Genomic DNA, 20,913 nt, shown 5'->3' with positions numbered 1-20,913 from the left:
TCATCTGAAAACAGACATTGAGCTTCTTGAAAGGGTCCAAATACAGGCATCTTGCATGATGAGATCGGCAAATGGGTGACCATATGAGGAAAAACTCCGATTATGTGGGCTATAGAGCTTGGCAACCAGGAACCTCAGAGAGGACCTGATTGAGGTTTATTAGGCTCTGAGAGGGGTTAGCAAAATGAATGAAGGCAGAATTTTCAATGTTATATAGAATTCCAGAACTAGGGGCCAAAAATTCAAATTACAAGGGAAGAGGTTTAGTTTAGATTGTAGGAAGTTTTCTTTTAGCCAGCAAGTCATTGATTACTGGAACAAGCTAATTCTGCAGGTACTTGAGGCTGATAGATTAAAGAAATTCAAATGTCTACTGCATAATTGCCTTCAAGAGGAGGGAAGTGGCTTCCTTGCACTATTTGGCTAATACTAATACTAAAAACATATAAGAAAATTAACACATAAGAGTGTCAAAGAAAGTTTTTTTTTTGGTAGTTGTTGGCGCATCGGCTTCTGTGGCCATAATGCACCTCCCAAGGTTTTTGCAGTACTTTGATCCAAGCCCTTTGCAGTACTTTGTTCAAACCCGCGACCTTTGGGTTACCAGGCAGGCACTTTACCCACCCGGCTAGCCCGGTCGGCATCAAAGAAAGTAAAAAACACGCTGTGTGTATAATAGCATGGTGTGCTTTATCTAGTAACAGAGTGAGAGAGTGGTTCTCTCCCATACCTCAAGGGTGGGGAATCCCCCAACTCCCGGGAAGGAAAGGTAAGAAACTAAAGCCTTTAGTTCGCACAGCATATTTTTTTGCCTCGGCTTTATTCTTTCTCCTCCGTAATGATTAATTTTCAGGTTTAACAATAATTGGAGAACTATTGTTTAAACCCAGAGATCAGGCTATAAACCCAAAGTTTCCAGGTGAAACCTGGAGAGATGACAATCACATGCTAAAAAAAAAAGGAAATCAATGAGGCTAATCTGTAAGATTCAAGAATCACTAGATCAAAACAGTAATTATTAATAATGATGTGGAAGTCAATTATATCTCCGTGGGCATTTGGGTTAATAAAATACAACAAAAATAATTAAACCTAAAAATTTAACTATCTATTAGAACTATAATGGTGAACTTAAATATTTGTTTAGTACAGTTTGGCTTTTGATATGCATCACATAACTGGTTGTATTAAAATTGGAGATTGGCAGTTTACACAAAAAAAAAAAAAAAAAAAGGGAACTCTCCATGGTGCTTTATAAAGAATAATACATGCCTATTTATTTGAGTTTTTTTTTATGAAAACCCCAAACACAAAAGGTATCAAAACCTATAGTACTTAGTACCGTGCATGGGTTGAAGGAGAAGTATGGGGGGGAGGGGGTGCGGAAACTTTGCTCTAGAGACTAAACATGGGTTTCACCACTTCAAGCCTCCAATAAGCAAAGTGGTGGTATTTCACCAGTTGATGAAAGTCATCTACCACCTTACCTTTTTGTAATATACTGAAATATACTGAAATATATTTCAGATATCTTTTTTATAACACTAATGAATTCATTCACATAAAAACAAATTCACAGATGTAAACTAATTAATTCATTCACATAAAAACAAATTTACAGATGTAAATTAATTAATAATTCATTCACATAAAAACAAATTTACAGTACGGATATTTATAGACAATTTTTCAGATAAACTGATCTCATGAAATCTCATGAAAGGAGCTTGTATATCCTAGGGCTGTGTTACCCAAAGTGCGATACATGTACCCCGAGGGGTATGCAAGAGTTTTAAAAGGTACATGGCAGAATTTTTTTTATTTTACTTTATCATAGTTTATCTGCAGAAAACAATTCAATAAAATTTAGAACAGTGGGTTCTGCTTATAGGAATCACTGGTTAATTGAATTAGCTACTTTATTGAATCAAAACTTGAAAACCCAAACCTATATGCTGCAATGTGTAAAACTCTCTTAAAATCACAATTTCAGTTTTTTTTTTAATCATAAAAGATGATAGTTATATGATCCATGATTTTTCAGGTTTTCTTCCTCCCAACATCTAATTTTATTGGACTATGCTTTGAAGTGATCCAGTATATGTGTTTTAGCTCACTGTGCATGCGTGCGTGTGTTGTGTACATCTAGTGACCCAAGCAATGTTTTACTGGACATCTGTGGGAAGTAATCACTTGATAGCTGTCATTTATTTACTGCTTCTTGTCTCCCATTTCTTCAAATTTCAAAAAGCCCCATTCCAAAAAGAGCACTTTATTAAATTTTAACCAATCCTTAGTGCATTGTAAGTCAAGTGAAATGTTAAAAAAAAGTGCTTGGTATGTAATCATTTAAACTTCATTTAAATTTAAACATTTCAATTCCAAAATAGTAAGTATTGAAAATTTGCTTTCTTCACTACTAACATGCATACTTTAATTTCGGGCTGATACAAATCCACCACATATATCTATACTGTCCTGTCAGAATATTTGTTGATTTTTCCTATTACCTCAATTTTTTTTAATTATTGTATTAATAAATGAATACCATATATTGTACTGTATTTGCTCTAGTCCAGATAAAATAGTATTATTAAAACTAACCCCGAATTAGCTTTGCCTGAAATGAAGTACACTATTATGTTTGAAAAGTACTGCCCAAGCAGTATACATACAACCAGTTGAATGCCACTGTTTTATACCATGTCATCTACAACTTGCTCAATAGTACTGTGGAGTAAAGCTAACATCTTTGATCTTTCAAAACTTTAGGAAGTTCACAATTCAGTCATTTCCTTTTTCCTCTTTATCCAAATACTTGTAGTTATGTCCGTCACCACCAAATACAGAGGATGCGAAAAGGTCAGGGAATGACCACCACATATCCCGGAGCAATATGGCCTTAGTTGCTAATGCTCCTAAAAACCAAATAACAAACAAACAAACAACTTGTAGTTATTATTATTATTTTTTCTTCCTCGTCTTTTTCCCATTATTATGTGGGGTCAGCATTTTTATTGTTTTGGCATGCAATTTTTACGGCCGGATGCCCTTCCTGACGCCAACCCTCACCCTTTAATCGGGCTGGGAATATGCGGTGGTCATTCCCTGACCTGCCACATCCTCCGTATTTGGTGGATACGGGCTCGAACCCCGGTCTAATCAAGAAGCGTGTGCTATGCACTACTGCTCCTGCCCACCTGGCTACGGAGGCACCAAACAAACAACTTGTAGTTATAAATATTCTAATACTAGGCAATGTGTAACAATGGTAATTAACTAATTAGGCTAACCATGATTTAACCAGAAGTTTGTATATCTTTAAATATGTAGCAGCTGCATCCATTACTTATATGCAGTTCTTTGTTTGTACTTACAATAAAATAATGTTCCACTTGGATTAATAAGCTAACCAGAATATTTTCAATTATTAAAAATACAGTAGTTCAATTACTGTTATGGATAAAGGGATGGTTGATTGGATTCTTAAAGTGGATTCACATGGATTCTTAAAGACAAATGCAATAAGTGGTACAAGTGCCAGATTACTTTCTTAATATTTTTGGATTGTACAGTGGCAATTTTTTTTTTTTTTTTTTTTGTGAAATCTGCCAAAATTTATACATGTTCTATACTTTTTGAAATTACAGAACTAAATTTTCATTTTTATAATTTTTAATATCTTTTGAATAAATTTTCATTACTGTCTAAAAGTCTATAAATATTTACAATCAGCTATTCAAAAAGTTCCACTTTATTGTTCTCGCAGTCACTGATAAAACAGCTGAGGATACACCACGAAGTAACCGATAATTTTTTATACATTTCAGAAGAAATGAATCAAATATGTCAACACTGTTATTAAAAACAAATCCATTAAAACATTGGACAGACAAGATTTTGTACAATTTTAGTTTTTACACATTGAATGAACATTAAGCTAATGAACATAGATGCATAAAGATCAAATTTAGAGTTTTATTTCATTTCCAGTTTCTTTCTTTTAACATTTTTCTATTTTAAATCACTTTTATTTCATTTCAAGCTACTACTACAGAAATATCCATTCTTGCTATCTAAAGAAAGATTAGTTATCTTCCTTTCCATAATTCACTCTATCTGATGTTTGGCATATCTGTTTTACTCAAAGACACCTACCATACTTAGTGATATGACATGATATGTATGTGAGGGCACACATTTCATCACAATACACACTGGAATGAATAAAATTCTACATCTACCAACTTGAATAATGAAAATATTCAAGAATTTGGAAGGCTATAATAAAAAGTTGTTAGAGTTACACAATGTTAACTAAATTAACAATTAACACAGCATTAACTAAATCAACACAGAAAACAGAAATAAAACAAATTTAATAAAAGTGAAGAATACATGCAGAAGACACCACAGAACATCACAGCTATATTTGCCTAGGATACTTCTTGAACATTTCTACTGTACTTATCACTCTCAAAATTCAGTAACTGCTTCTACAGATTAAAAGAAGCAGACCTTTACAATTGTGTATAAAGCAGGAAAAAATTATTACAATGGCATTCTGGACTGGCTTTGCTGAGGTACAGTTCATCCAAAATGCAGCAGGAAGACTGGGAGCAATGAAATTACTGCTGGGCTCTCACAACCTCATTTCAGGTTGAGAGAGAACCAAACTTCTAAAAATGTGTGCCAGGGTCCCAGATTACCTAAATACAGCATTGATGACATTAAATGAATTATGTTCTGACCAGTACTGTACTTGTTTCAGAAATTCTTCACTGAATCGGTGGCAAAATGTCTTCCCATTATAGAAATGGCTGTAATACCATTGTACATTATTATATTTGTACGTATACCTGTGCCAGTACACTCTTGTAGAAGGAATTTTTGTTTATTTCCTTCCAAAGAGTGCATCATGTTTTACCAGCACAGGCCATGGGTCAAACAGCCTTATTGGATGGCCTACCTTTCCCCATGGAGCAAGGGGGAGGGGAACTCCAATTCCATAACCACACCAAAAGGACCACAGGCCCAGGATAGCTAACCTGCCTTTTTCTCACCCCTACTCTTCTCTCCTGATTCAGTGTGCTGGTCACTTTTGTGACCAGCACACTAACCATTTTTAATTGTATTGGCCATTGAAAATCAGACTGCACCATCTATTTGTCCAAATTTCTTAAAGGGTTTAAAAAAAAAAAAAAAAAAACTTTTAAGGGTTTACTACCATGGTGTCTAAAACACTGATATTCAGGTGGCATTTATGAATGAAGTGAAACAAATTCAGTGAAGTCCGGTCATTCTGCATCAAACAGATAATTTACTTGAACACATAAGATGGCAGGGCTGTTAGCAAACATGGGTATAATATTCCCCCTGTCATTGCAAGCCCTGAAACTGCACTTAGCATACTGCCTTTCCCCATAGAGGTCATGCCATATACTAGCTGCAGGACCAACAAAAAGGGGCAGTCCAAATGTAGGATCCACATCACACAAAGGAGTGCAAACCTTCTATATCACAGGTCAACACTAGATGGTAGATGAGTCTCGCCATCCTGCGCAATAACCACCACTTTGCTTATTGAAAGCTTGAAGTGTTGCAACCCATGATTAGTCTCCATAGTTGAGCTCTATCAATCCCTATTTCTTCCGTAATGCAATATGTACGTCTTTCTGAGATGGGCATGTGAGATCCAGTATCCTTACATCGAAGATACAGCTCTAAAACAGTTTTTGCAGGCTGGTCACTAAACAAACCAGCAGGCAAAACCTACTGGTAATTCTCTAGCAGGAATCAAGATCAGTTAGTGTAAAATCTTGATGCACCTACTCTGTAGCACTGGAGGCAGTCCAGGTAGTTTGAATGCAGGGGATACTGTCAAGGTTACAGAATCTGTAAAAAGTACAGGCTTTAAGCCAATTAATAAGATGGGGAGCTGGTTTAAAGATCTGACACCCAAGCATAATAGAAGGCATATAATATACAAAAAAATGTGTAAATGTGGTAAAGCTATATTATATAGGTGAGAGTGGAAGAATGTGTGCCCCACTTACACATCACATTATATCACTCTTGATTTCAAATGCACATAGAACACAACAAACATGTGGCTAAAGAACACTAAAGAATCTGAATTGGCAGAACATACATTAGAATGCATAGTTTTCCCTAAAAAAGGAAATAAAATATAAAAGAAGTCTTATATTATGAAATTCAGGTGTTATATCAAGCTTGATACACCTTCATCAATATCATTGAAAAATATACAAAACAACAATAGGTCCAAAAAAAAACCCTGGGGGGGGGGACTCCACTAATAACATTAGTCCATAAAGAGCAGTATTCAATGATTACCATTCTGTTTTCTCTCACTCAACCATCCCTTTGTCTAGAGCGGTGTTCAATGATTACCATTCTGTCTTCTCCCACTCAACCATCCCTTTGTCTAGAACAGTAACTTGCCCTTAATGCCACACTGCTCCAATTTGTACAGCAGTCTTTTATGTACAACAGTATCAAAATCTTTCCCGAAATCCAAGTATGTGATATCAAAATTATTTTTTTTGCATCGAGTTCCTTTGTGACCAGATCATGGTATCCAGACAGGTCAGACAAGATCTCCCATTAAATTACTAGTGATGTGATTGAAGTATAATTGCATTCCTGTCTAAAAGGTTCTGCATATATGGGAATACTGTAGAATTAGTTTCTCAACAATAAAATAAGTAAGGGCTGTTTAGGCTAGATCAGACCCAACTGTGATTCACACTGATGGGAGGATTACAAAAAAGTTTTATATTATTTCAGTTATGCTAGTCACAAAATAAGTGATGCTTGCTAAAGAGATTCAGTTATCTTGCTTTACCCTCTCACTCTGCTTTACTTTCTTCACTCTACTACTATTTGGACATGATATCTGTTTGAATGGAGACATATCATACCCGAAGTGATATGATGTGATACACTGGGAGGGGGAGAACACATATTACAGATACCATATGCTCTTTGGCATATATCTGTTTGACTGAAGGTAATAACTATCAGAATCCATAATGATATAAAGTGATATATAGGTGGGGAACACATTACATATCATTTGGCATATGATAAAAGCTTGATTGGAGATATCTATCATATCTAGAATGATATAATGTAATATTTAGGTATGGGGGGAGGGCACATATTACATCACAATATGTACTGGAATGTATAAAATTTTATAACCACAAAACTTGAATAACCGAAATATTGAAAACAGTACAACAAAATCTATAGAAAAAACTGCTTGAAAAAGTGAATATATAAAAAAAAAAAAATTTTATTTATTTATTTATTTTTTTTTTTATATGTAAACCCCAAACACGAGAGGTATTAGAACCTATAGTACTTAGTACCGTGCTTGAGAAAATGAAAGATATTTGTTGACATTGGACTTGTGGAAGTTGATAGCCTAAATAAATTTAAGGCTCAGCTGGACAGGTATTTCGAACGAACGGAGGGGTGAAGAACTTCTGTAGACTGTAATTTTCAGGAAATACGTATGAAGGAAGGTCGGTGTTTGGACCATTGTTGTTTTGCATATTTATCGATAATACTGATGAAGGTATATCAGGCTTAATGTCCAAGTTTGCAGATGATACAAAGGTTGGCAGGGTTGTTAATGACAGTATGGTACTGCAACAGGATCTAGAAAAGTCGGGCAGATGGGCTGAGAGATAGCAACTGAAATTTAACATTGACAAATGCAAAGTACTGCATGTGGATAGCAGTAATCCCAGAGTAATGTACCAACTATGCGTTACTACACTCAGGGTATTGGAAAATAAAAAAGACCTCGGGGTAATAGTGACTGCACAATTACTCCTAGACATGAAGTTTTTTGAGCAGTGCAGATAGGTTGCTAGAGCAGCCCATGGGGTCTTGTCAATGGTATACAAGAATTTTGCTAGCAGGGATAAGGAGGTGATTATCCCTTTGTACACGGCAATGGCCAGGCCACACCTTGAGTACTGCAGACAGGTCTGGAAGCTTCATTTTAGGAAGGATGTAGAGCTGCTAGAACAAGTACAGAGAAGGGCAATGACTGGTGAGAGGAACAAAGGGTAAGAGCAACCCTTTGTTCTCCTCACCAGTCTGTTTGATTGGTGAGGGGGAACACGAAAGGCAAATTGCAGCATCTGGAGACTAGGCACCTGTAAGGTGATATGATTGAGGTGTATAAGGCTTTGAATGGTCTGAGCAAGCTCAATGCTAATAGGATTTTTCTTCTTACTCAGAATACGCACTTCAGGTGGAATAAATTCAAATTGAGGAAAGATGGTTGTAGAATAGATATGCGGTAATTTGCCTTTAGCCAGCACATGGTTGATTGCTGGAACAAACTTCCATCTGTCGTGGTGGAAGTTGATAGCTTAAATAAATTCAAGGAAGAACTGGACAAACATGTGGAGTGAATGGATAAGCAAAATGGGATTTTTTTTTTGGCTGATGCTGTATAAGCTTGCTTTCTTGCATCACATGCCTCTAATGCTAAAACACGACACGCATGTGGCTAAAGTGAACACTAAAAAATCTGAATTGGCGGAGCATGCATTGGAATGCATTCAGTTTTCTTTGAAAAAAGAAAAATAAAAGCCTTATACATTACGAAATTTACCCATGTGGTTTTAAACAGGAAAAAAAAAAAAAAAAAAAAAAAAAACCAGGAGAGAAACAGGAAAACTGCAGAATGAGTTTATCAACAATAAGTAGGGACTGGTTAGGTCAGCGTTTATCAAACTGTGTTCCATGGAACACTAGTGTTCCGTGAGATGTGAAGTGTTCCGTAAAAAATGGTAATTAATAATTAAAGAAATAAAATAAATTTTGCATATTTGTAGCCTACACCACTTTTGTATCATTATAATTTTTAACATTTTTTTTTTTGATTATTAATATACTGGCATAGACTAATAATCAAATAGACTGTGGAACACTTTATCTTGGCAGGCTTTTGCATAAAGAAGTATGCATAGATGTAATGACATCTACGAAAAGTAGCAATGTAGTGGTCTAATATGCCATTTGTATGCGATTTAGCTTGGAATACACGGGTTGAAGGAGAGGTGGAAGCAAGCCGATATCATAACTAAACTCACTTCCTTGTATAAATATTTTTTGATAATTATCAGTATTTCGAAATACTATTAAAATAAATGACCACTGATTTGTGGTTGAAAAAAAGGAACTTTAAAACGAGAAGCAAGTACTTCTAGTAGTGCAACTGTAGTCAATGAAAACGAACACAATATTGTCACACTTCAAAGTGAGGATGAACAATCGCAGCCTTTTGTTTCCCAAAAATCCAAAGTGAAAAAACAGGAACCAACTAATAAAAGACCAAAACAAAAGTATGGTGACAGTTAGTTGAATTTCGGCTCTACATGTGTTGGAAATGAAGATGCTCCTGATGCACAGTACGTCATATGTAATAAAATATTAGCAAACAGTTCTTTGGCACCAGCTAAACTTGCATTTCTTAAGTGTTCCATAAATATATTGTGAGATGAAAAGTGTTCCGTGACTAAAAAAAAGTTTGGGAAACGCTGGGTTAGGTTATGTCACATCTACTTGTAACTTACACAGGTGGTAGGATTAAAATAGTTTTATGTTATGAATGTAACTGCATAAAGATCAAATGTAGTTTTCTTTTATTTCAGTCATGTTACTCCCACAATGAGTGATTTTTGTGATTTAAATAATTCACTCTGCTACTATTTGGATATGATACCTGATTGACTTGAAGACTTGCCATGCAATGTGGCATATAGGTGGGGGCACATTTTAGATATCATATGCTCTTTGGCATATATCTGTTTGATTGCAGATAATAATTATCATATCTAGAATGATATAATGTGACATGTAAGTCAGGGCATATATTACAGATATCATAAGTTCTTTGCCATACAATATCTGTTTGGCTAAAGATAATAACTATCATATCCAGTGATATAATGTGGAGGTGGAGGTGTAGGTGGGGGCATATATTACAGATATCATATGCTGTTTGGAAGATATATGTTTGACTGAAGACATCCATCATATATACTGTATAGTGATATAATGTAATATACAGGTGGGGCCACTGGCAGATTCAGGGTAGGGGCACGTGTCCCTCTGTCATTTTTGGAAGAATATACAGAAATCATTTAAATTCCCTTTAGCTGCAAAAATTTTTTTTTCATTGTTAACAGGATTTTAGCCATATTTGCATTGTGGCTTTGCTATTTTCAACTGACTACAATTGGCAACACTGATGCTAATGTGACTGCCATTCTAGTTCAAGACATCATGCAGTTTGGTCGTGCGTAATGTTTACTTCAAAGTAATTCAGAGTTTAGCTGTGTGCCCGCATCTGCCAGTCACATTACGTCTGAGTGTCATATTTGCTTTGTTCTGTGCATTATTTTATGCCGTGTTTGTGTATATGTACATGTACACAGACATGTTTATTTTCAGTGTACTGGGTAGGTGCTGACCTGTCAACTGTAATAACCATGGAAAAAATTGAGAATGCCAGCAAGGTAAAAGCAGGTAACCTGAAATTAAGTTAGATTAACATAAAAATAATAATAACGGTGGTACCTCTGTAGTGCCGGCCGGGCTAGCCGGGTGGGTAAAGTGCCTGCCTGGCAATCCAAAGGTGGCAGGTTCGAATCCCACCTCGGGCTTGGATCAAAGTACTGCAAAAACCTTGGGAGGTGCATTATGGCCACAGAAGCCGATGCGCCAACAACTACCAAAAAAAAAAAAAAAAAAACCCTCTATAGTGGGCCCTAGGGTTTTAACTACTTCTTCATAGGGTCAGCAGCCAAAACCATAGGAGCCACCACAATAAGCAGGGTCTCTGTTTCTGTTATGATGTATACGGGCAAAATGTATACATCATAGCCAACCCAAAAGAGACCAAAAAGAAGGAATAAATTTCAAACATAAATAAAAATAAATATATAAGTATAAAATAGAGTTAAAAAGTAAAAATAATGCCAATTAAATCTAGTTAAAGGAAAAATGAATGAAGGTTTGAATTCAAAAAGGCAAATAGTTTAATAATTTAATACTTTTTCTTGCTTGCTTAGTCATTCAGTAATGCGATTAAATCCTATTATCCTGAAAAAGGCCTCTGAGGTTTGGCAAATTCATATTTTAGCAATAAATAGACTCATACTAACCCACCTTAATCGGTCATCCTGAAATGGTGTTTTGACTCTAAAGCCATATGGTATAAGTCCATGCGTTTTACATCGGTGCGCAAACCTTAGGTGCTGTTTCTGTCTGGCTTCTTTTATGAGTCTATTTATTACTAAAATATAAATCCTATTATTTTTATCAATTTTATATATATACATATATATATATGTTAGTAGTTGCAAAAGGCCATAAGCCATTATTATTATTTTTATTATCAATAATATCTTAAACTGTTTCTTCTTTTAAAACAAATATATATATATATTTAAATAAATTATTTTAATTATATTTATCAATAATTACAGATTTACAGTTATCAATAAAAGACAAGTAGAGAAACAACCTACTCTTCTGACATGTTTTTTTTAAATGTTTAAAAGTAATGAAAGCGGTGTTGACAAAAACAGAGTTTGAAAACAAAAGTGATAATGTGGAGAATACAGGAGTTGTTTCATCACAAAACACTTGAGAAATATATTCAGCTTCAACTTCAAATGAACATCAGTATGCTAGAGATATTGGTTGTTATGTTGGTTTTATGCATTAAATAGTTGATGAACATTAGTGTACTGCATGGTGTCCAACTGGAAACTGCAAATCTCCCTCTGTTGCCCAAGGAAACAAAAATAGATCATTCAAAATGCACTGGATAAAGGGATTTCCTTGGCTGTCTTAGTCATACATTTGATAGCTGTTTTTGCAGAATTTGCAAGTTATTTGGAGGAGATGAGGGAGGTCATAGTTGTGTGAAACTGGGAAAGTTGGTGATAGAACCTTTATCATCGCATCATACAAAAATGCCAAGAATGATTAAGGTTCATGAGAAAAATGAATACCATAAGAACAACTTAGTGAGGTCTCAGCATTTTACTGATGTAATGAATGGCAAAACATTAAGTACTGAAGCAGTAATAGACAGTGCTAACAAGCGAAGAATAGAAGGCAGTGGACAACAATTAATACTGTTCATTAAGACTATATTTTACGGAATGCAAAATATCACTTTGAGGGGTCATGGAGATGATGGGTCATAGCAGATGAAGACAACAGTAAGTTGAAAATGAAAGGGAATTTCAAGGCATTATTAAGATTGTGTCGATGCCGGTCACAAGGTCCTTGAGAACCATTTTCAGACAGACTACTGGGAAAAAAAAAAAAAAAAAAAAAAAGTTACTTTTATTAGTAAAACAATCCAGAATGAATTAAATGATGTGGAGAAATCATACAAAGTAAAAATTGTTGAAAAAGTTAAAATTTCGAAGTTATATAGTATCTTGGCTGACGAAACAATGAACATTAGCATTACCGAACAGCTTTCATTCCGCTTTCGGTATTTCGACATACAAAAAACGAACTATAGAAGAAAATTTTCTTGGGTTTACCAAAGTTATGAACTTGCCTGATGAAGGTTTGAGTGACACCATAATTGACTTTTTGGAAAGAGCAAATTTGGATATTGCATTCATATCACTAACGTGAGTGGAGCATTGAGAGGAGTATTTGGAAATACTGCTTGCAGGAGTTTTTGTAATGGAAGATATAAGTAGCACCAATACTGCCAGTACCCATGCAGCAAGCAAAAATTATGAAACTACAGCCATTCACTATTTACACACATTGTGTAAATCACAGGCTGAATTTAACTTTACACAAAAGCAAGTACGGTAGCTAGTATTCGCAATCCAGCCAGCATAATTACAAACGTTAACAATTTTCTAAGAGAATCTGCCTCAAGAACTCAACTGTTGAGTGCAAAAATAACAAAACTTTTAGTCTCAGAAAGCAGCAAAGGCCAGGAAACTTTGCGAAACTCACTGGGTTGAGAAACACGATGGAATTCTATATTTTTTGGAAATACTGCTTGCAGTAGTTTTTGTAATGGATGACATAAGTAGCACCAATACTACCAGTACCCATGCAGCAAGCAATGTCCAGTCGCTGTCTGCAGCAATTCGCAAATTTGAGTTTTTGCTGTGCTTAAAAATTGAGTGTTTTTAGCCATAACACTAACACTTTCAATTCAACTGCAAAGCATTAATGCCAACTTCTGTAAGGCAAATGTGATGGTAGAAATTGCTAAATCAGCATTAAACAGATTAAGAAAAAATTCAGAAACTGAATTTAGAATTATATTTGACCAGACAAAGAGTATCGACAAAAAATTAGACATGGAAATAAAAATTCCAAGAGTGAGAAAGAAATGTACATCAAAACCGAGCTAATTTGATCGAGCTGATAGACTATTTTCGAGTGAACACATTTTTACCTTATCTTGACTATCTGAATTCAGAGTTAGATTCATGATTTTCAAAAGATAATACCACAGAATTTCAAAATTGCAAAAAATAATTCCCAAATATTATTTTGATTCGGACACAACAGATGAGGAGACACTAGGTGCAGTAAAAACATGAATCCGATTTACCATCCACTATAGAGGTACTTCATGGAGAAATGAAATTATGGAGGAAATTCCTGATACAGATATCCAATAGAGTCGATACGCCAATGGCAGCTTACAGATTTGTGTCTATGTTCAAACATCATGTACCTATTGACAATTCTTTGTGTGATACCAGTTACTACTTCAACAGCATAGCAATCTTTTAATTTGTTAAAAAAAAAGAATTAAAACCTACTTGAGGTCAGGAAAGATTTAATGGTTTGGCTGTGCTCAATATAAAAAAAAATATTGAGATAACCCCTGTAAAGGTTCTAAATGTTTGCCAGAAAACATTTGCAAAAACTTCAATTAGAGTTTATCTAAACCTGTTCTCTTCTCTCATCTCCAAGAACTGAATATTAAGTTTGGTAATAACATTTTATAAAACAGAATTTGTAACTTTCACTACTGAACCTCATAAAATTGTGGAGTGTACACTATAGAATGTTAATTTTCTTATTCTTTATCATTTATACTGAGATAATTATTTATCAGTCACTCACAAATGCTTTTATATAACCTATAATCTAATTTTATAATTTTTTTTTAAAAATTAGTTTTTAAAATTGGTAATTAATCCATACAGAGATATAAAATTTTTTAGAAGGATGTAAAGTGGTGGTGGTGCCCCCCCCCTGTCTTTTTCTTCTGGATCCGCTACACAGTGGGCACATATTACATCACACAATACATGCTTGAATGAATAAAATTCTATAATTGAAAATTTTGAAGGGGGGGGGTAACAAAAACCATTAGAGATGCACATTGTAGCAACACAACTAAATAAATAGGAAAAACTGCTTGAAATAAGACCAATTTAATGAAAGTAAATATATATATAAAAAAAAAAAAAAAAAATCACAGCATATAAAAACTATCTGTCTAGGATACTTTTTGTGCATTTTTACTTTACTTATCACGCAAAACTAAGTACCTGTTTCTACAGAAAGTATATAAAAGTGCAGTCCTCTTTACAACTATGTAGTATAATGGGGAAATTTTATTATAGTGCCACCGACTGGGCTAGCCGGGTGGGTAAAGTGCCTTCCTAGCAACCCAAAGGTCGCGGGTTCGAATCCCACCTCAGGCTTGGATCAGAGTAGAAAATGCAAAAACCACGGGAGGTGCAATATGACCACAGAAGCCGATGCACCAACAACTAACAAAAAAAAAAAAAAAAAAAATTATAGTGCCGTTCAAGTTCAGTTTTACAGAGGTGCATCTGATAGAGAGCAACGGCAGCGAGATGATCACTGTTGCACTCTCAGAACTTTATTTTTGGGCAATGAAAAATACATGACAGAAACCCAGATTACCTAAATTCAGCACGATGTCACTAAATTAATTAACTGTTCAGATCAATAGATGCATCAGAAATTCTTTAGTGAATTGCTGTAGGAATATCTTCCCATCATAAAAAAGCTGCAATACTGCTGTGATTATATTCCCACATTGCTCTTATTTGTATCAGAACACTTCCTTTTTGTAGAAAGAATTTTTGTGTTTCCCTCTTAGTGTGCACACCAAGTTTTGCCAGCATGGGCATGAGGCAAACAAGCCCACCAGACCCCCACTTTCTCCAGAAGGGCCAGCATTCCAAATCCATGCCCCCTCCACAATTCATTAGAGCCCTCAAATACACATGCAATGAACCATAACTTTTGTATATAATGCATTAAAATCAAATTTGATCCCTTCCCAATTTGCTCCAAATTTCACAAATGATCTAAAAACTTTTAAAACAAATAGATACACATAACCTATGCAGTTTTTATTGAGATAGTTGTCATAAAAATACATTCCATACATCAGTACAAAAATATTAAATAAGATAAATAAAGTGATATATAATGATAAGGCAATTTACTTAAGTTTTCTTTCGGGAATGACTTAAATTATTTCTTTTAAGTATTTCTTTAAGTATATGGGTGATAGGAATGATGCATATAGGAATATTTATGTTGAAAAAAAGAAAATAGCCAATCGGTTGGTAGTAGAAGCGAAAAATGAAGAATGGGAAAGGAAATGCGCACCTATTAATAGCAAATTGGGCTTCAAGCAATCAGCGGAATCATGGAAGTTCCTTAAAGACTTGAGAAAACAGAATAAACACAATGCTGGTTTGCAATTAATACCTTTGAAAGACTGGGCGGAGTACTATGAAGGACTTAAAAGAAGACCGGGAAGAGTTCAAGACGATGGAGGATTTTGGTGTAGAAGACTCAGGCTTAAAAGTTTCTGTTAGGGAAGTGGAACTCCTGCTAAAGGAAGGAAGGAATGGCAAATCACCTGGACCTGGAGGAGTTTACATGGAACTTCTGAAATATGGAGGAAGAGGAGTGGCTGTTCTGATACAAAAACTGTTAAATAGTATACTGAGAGGAGAAGAAATACCGAAAGAAATGATAACAGGATATATTACATCAATTTATAAGAAGGGCGATCGGAAAAGCTGTTCAAATTACAGAGGAATATGCGTCCTAAACCCGCTGTTAAAGATCCTTGGAAAATGGATCAGGAACCATTTAGAAGCCCGAATCAAGGTATCAGAAGAACAAAGTGGTTTTTCAGCTGGGAGGTCATGTATAGATCATATCTCAACAGTACAACAGATCCTTGAAAAAATGCCAATCAAAAGGAAAAAAAATCTTTATGATTTTCATTGACCTTGAAAAGGCATATGACAGTGTTCCAAGAAAACTCTTATGGGAAGCACTGAAAGAGGCAAATATTGATGGACAAATGATTAACATTATTAAGGCAATTTACAGGAATAATAGATGCAGAATTAAAGTGGGATCAGCTTTGTCACCTGAATTCCACACTTCAAAAGGCTTATCACAAGGCTGTTGCATGTCACCAACACTTTTCAAAATTTATATCGACATCTGCCTAAGATCCTGGTCAAAAAAATGTAATAAAATGGGATTGCCGATTAATAAGAACACCTATATTCACAATTTACTTTTTGCAGACGATCAGGTGGTGTTAGCACAAGACTTAGATGATGCAAAGCATGCATGTCATCAATTGTTTGAGGAATATAAACAATGGGGTCTAAAAACCAATTTTAGCAAGACTGAAATGTTGTCTTCAGGGCCAGGACATGTTCTAAATATTGCAGGTTTTAAAATCAAACAAGTCGATAAATTCAAATATTTGGGATCAATCTTACAAAGTGATGGATCATCCCAAGCAGAGATCAATAAGAGAATTACAGACGGCAGAAAGGCTATCGGCATGTTAAACTCTGTTCTGTGGAGCAAAAATATCCTACATAAAACAAAGAAACTTATATTTCAATCGATTGTACAAAGTCTTCTATTGTATGGAGCGGAAACCTGGACATTGAATAGGCGAGCGGAAAACAAATTGCTCTCCACAGAAATAGATTTTTGGAGACGCTCAGCAGGAACTTCTAGAAGAGACAGAAAACGGAATAAAGACATAAGGGAAAAAATGGAAGTGAAAAAGACTATTGTTGACACCATCAGAGAAAAGCGGCTAACATGGTATGGACATGTAAAACGGATGCAAGAAAACAGATATCCAAAGGCTATCCTGGAATGGATACCTCCTGGAAGAAGGAGAAGAGGAAGACCTAGGGGGGGCATGGATGGATGGAGTACGGGAGTGCATGACAGCCCGAGGCTTAACCGACCAAGACACCTTGAACCGCACTTTATGGCGGGAAAAAATTCCTAACAAGAAATAACTTGTAGGCTGAGGAAACCCATTGTAAATGGAAATACTCCTCTTGAAGAAGAAGATATATTGTGATAGCAATCTCAAAGGAAATCTTATTTAAAATAGTTTATTTTATATAATTTTAAAAATGATCTTTACTTTTTTATTTACTCCATACGCATTGAATCACAGGAAATACTCACCTCTTTTTAAAACGAACATTTTAAATTAATTTTCAGGGCTAGACAACACAAGCTTATTTAACTTAAGAAAATTAACACATAAATGGAGAACCACGAAAGTGGAAAGGATAATAAAACAAACAATAACTTAATGGTACTAAAATCTTTCCAATCAATGCTCAAAGAAACCAACAACACATCAGCAATCACACTTCACTTTCGCGGGTCACACAATGGTCACTTGCTCAATAACTATCAGCGCCATCAATGGAAAATTGTAGTAGTAGTGGCATGTGATGCATGAAAGCAAGTGTATGAGCTTTTGCAGCATCAGCCAAAAAAAAAATCACAGCATTCCACCAAAATGCCTGTCCAGTTCCTCCTTAAATTTATTTAACCTATCAACTTCCACAACAACAGATGGAAGTTTTTTCCAGCAATTAACCACCCGCTGGCTAAAGGCAAATTTCCGCACATCTATTCTACATCTGTCTTTTCTTAATTTGAATTTATGCCTCCCTTAGGTTCATAATCTGAACAAGTGGAAGGATCCCATCAGAATTCAGCGTGCTCAACCTATTCAAGGCCAAAATTGTGAAATGTTGTTTGTTGTTGAAGTGTTTTACGTGCATTAGCAACTTAGACTATATTGCGCCGTATACTAGGTCTGTCAAGTGCGTGTGTTCTGCGGTCGATTTACTTGGTTGCTGGATAAAAACCCAGAGTTTCCAGCATAAAATCCATGCTACCCTCGCCTGAGCCAGACTAACTCAGCCACGCTGTTAAAAATGCCCTCGCGTCATTGACCAGATTCGAACTCAGGGTTTCACTCGATGTGAGGAGGATGATGATTGTATACAGAATTACTTTATAACTATAGAAATATATAACTCAGGTAGTTACAGCCATTTTGATAGTGAGAGAAATTTTAACTTAATTAATAAGGCAACATTGGATTAAGGAGCACAGACAGATTATAATGACTGTTTTCAGAATTTATTTGATATTAATTTTCCTGGTTGGATTACAATAAAACTGATCCTCATCAACATTAAATTAACATAAAAGAAATTAACAAAAGTAACAATTTACACTCATCCAAAAGTAATTTAGTACTTGCCAGTAAGGAAATAACTAAGTGATGTTGTTGTTGTTGTGGTAGGGTTTTTTAGGTCAATTCTGTGGTCGATTTCCTTCTTTACTGAAAGAAAAATCCGAGTTTCTGGGAAAAAGAACCATGCTGCCCTCGCCTGAGACTGATTAACTCAGCCGCGTAGTGAAAAGGGCTCATAAAATCGACGAAATTTTTACTAGGATTTGCTGATATCAGAAGACAACATTACTGATTAATGAGTAGTAATCATTTCATTACTGTCATTCTGAATTGGATCCAAATTCCCTGGAAGAAAAGATAACTGGAATTATTACTGAGGTCTCTGACCTTAGTTTTCTTAAAACATTTCGTCGAATCAATTCTGTTCCTTGGTGGTCTGATGGTCTTTCCTCTCTTAGAAGAGATCTTAGGACCACCAGGCGAAACCTTAATAGAGCTAAAAGGAATAACAGGCCACCAATTGAAGTAAACAGGCTTGCTGACTTGTATAAGGCAGCTCGCAACAGATATTTTAACAGTATTAGAAAGGAGAAGGCCCAGGCTTGGGCTCGTCTCGTGGAAAGAACTATTAAATCAGATCCTTGGGGTTTACACTATAAAGTCATTGCGTCTAAACTCCACCCACATATTCCTCAGACCTCGATCCATGTTCCAAATTCCACTGAAACTTTAACTTGGTCGGCATCTGTTGATGCCATCTTGGATGAATTGCTTCTGTGGGACATCTCGGTTCCTGAGAGCAATGAACAAACTCTTTTTAGATTACAGCATCTTGGGTTTGAAGGCTCTTCTTCTGAGGATCCCTTCACTAATATAGAAATTGATTCTGCCATTAATACCCTTACTAATGGCAAAAGTCCAGGTCTGGACCTCATGGAGATTTCTGTGATTAAAAGAATCTGGAAAATCAAACCTAACCTTATGAATTCTTGCCTTAGGTTTGGTATTTTCCCTGATCGCTGGAAAATTGCCAACTTAAAAATCCTTCCAAGAATCCTGGCAATCCAGTTGACTCTCCTTCTTCTTATCATCCAATTTCTCTTCTTCCTTTTCTAGGCAAGTTGTTGGAAAAACTTCTGGTTTCACGTTTCAAGGGTTACTATAACTAAAAAAATCTTTGTTCTTCTTCCCAGTTTGGTTTCACGCAAGGTATATCAGCTACAGATGCAATTAATCTTCTCCTCGGCACTGTTCGAGCATCTCCTAAATACGTTCTCGGTCTCTATGTAGACTTCAAAGGGGACTTTGACAGCTTATGGTGGCAGAGTGTCCTGGCGAGGTTTCGGGAGGCCGAGGTCTCCTGTCCTATCTACAAACTAATTTCCAGTTATTTCGATAATAGAAGCCTTGTGGTCTCCTAGGGTTTTTGCTCGGTTACAAGACCGGTTTCTAGGGGTTGTCCTCAGGGATCCGTTCTTGGTCCTGTTTGCTGGAATGTGGTCCTTGATGGATGGCTAAATGTCCCTCATAATGATATTGTCAACATTACCTACGCCGACGATCTTGCCTTGCTTCTCGTCTTGGAATTCTCGTCTTGAATTGTAAATTAAAGCAAACCGCTTCTTGGATGACCTTCACATGTGGTGTTCCCTCCATAAACTCTCCATTTCAGTCCCTAAAACTAAACAGGTTCTTCTGAAAGGCCTACTGAATCGTAATCGTCCCCCTGTGGTTAAAATTCTTGACCAGGCTGTTAAATTGGAAAGTGAATATAAATACCTTGGGGTGGTTATTGATGATCGTTTATCTTTCATTCCCCATTGTAAGTACCTTCGGCAGAAAATCCGTTTGTTACCGGCTGGCTGTTGCGTCTTGCCCGTTCCCTCTGGAATCTTAAGTCATCTTCTCTTGGTCTTTACTACAAGTGTCCCTTCATCCCCATCGTCTGCTACAGTGCCGGGCTTGGGGCTTCAGAATTTTTAATTCAGTGGTCCAAAAATACCTTCTGCAGGCGCAGCGGTCCTTCCTTCTGTATACTTGCAGGGCATGTAGAACTGTTTCTACTGATGCCCTGCTTGTTATTAATGATCGTCTCCCTCTAACTGGAAATTATATTGCATTTCTTGTCTTACCATAGGAAATCTCACTCTCTTGCTTCGGTGGGAGATTTTGCTAATAATTATGAGAACTCTACAAATGTTGATCTGGCCAGGCTTTCCAATCTTGCTTTGGAAGAGTGGTAACACTCTTGGGATGATTCCTCTCTCGGCAGAGTCACCACTCTTCCTTTCCTCGTGTTTTCATTAAAGATA

General features: G+C 35.9%; 1 protein-coding gene across 2 annotated transcripts in view; it reads right to left on the bottom strand.

Annotated features, from left to right (window-relative positions):
• Positions 1–17,681, bottom strand: part of RnrL (Ribonucleoside diphosphate reductase large subunit) — a 206,738-nt gene extending 189,057 nt beyond the window's left edge. Inside the window, exon 1 of one of the 2 annotated variants that reach the window (XM_090381486.1) lies at positions 17,569–17,681. In XM_090381486.1, the coding sequence (XP_090237612.1) occupies positions 17,569–17,587 (19 nt within the window). In that variant the 5' untranslated portion in view covers positions 17,588–17,681. The remainder of the gene's footprint in view (positions 1–17,568) is intronic. The other variant, XM_090381487.1, reaches the window with a different exon arrangement.
• Positions 17,682–20,913: the final 3,232 nt, after the last annotated feature.

Source organism: Mastigoproctus giganteus, chromosome 9 (assembly GCF_048544385.1).
Source record: "Mastigoproctus giganteus isolate SK-2022 chromosome 9, ASM4854438v1, whole genome shotgun sequence".
In the NCBI taxonomy this organism is placed as follows: Eukaryota; Metazoa; Arthropoda; class Arachnida; order Uropygi; family Thelyphonidae; genus Mastigoproctus; species Mastigoproctus giganteus.
The sequence above is the reverse complement of the archived record's forward strand: the minus strand, read 5'-3'. Positions and strand labels throughout refer to the sequence as shown.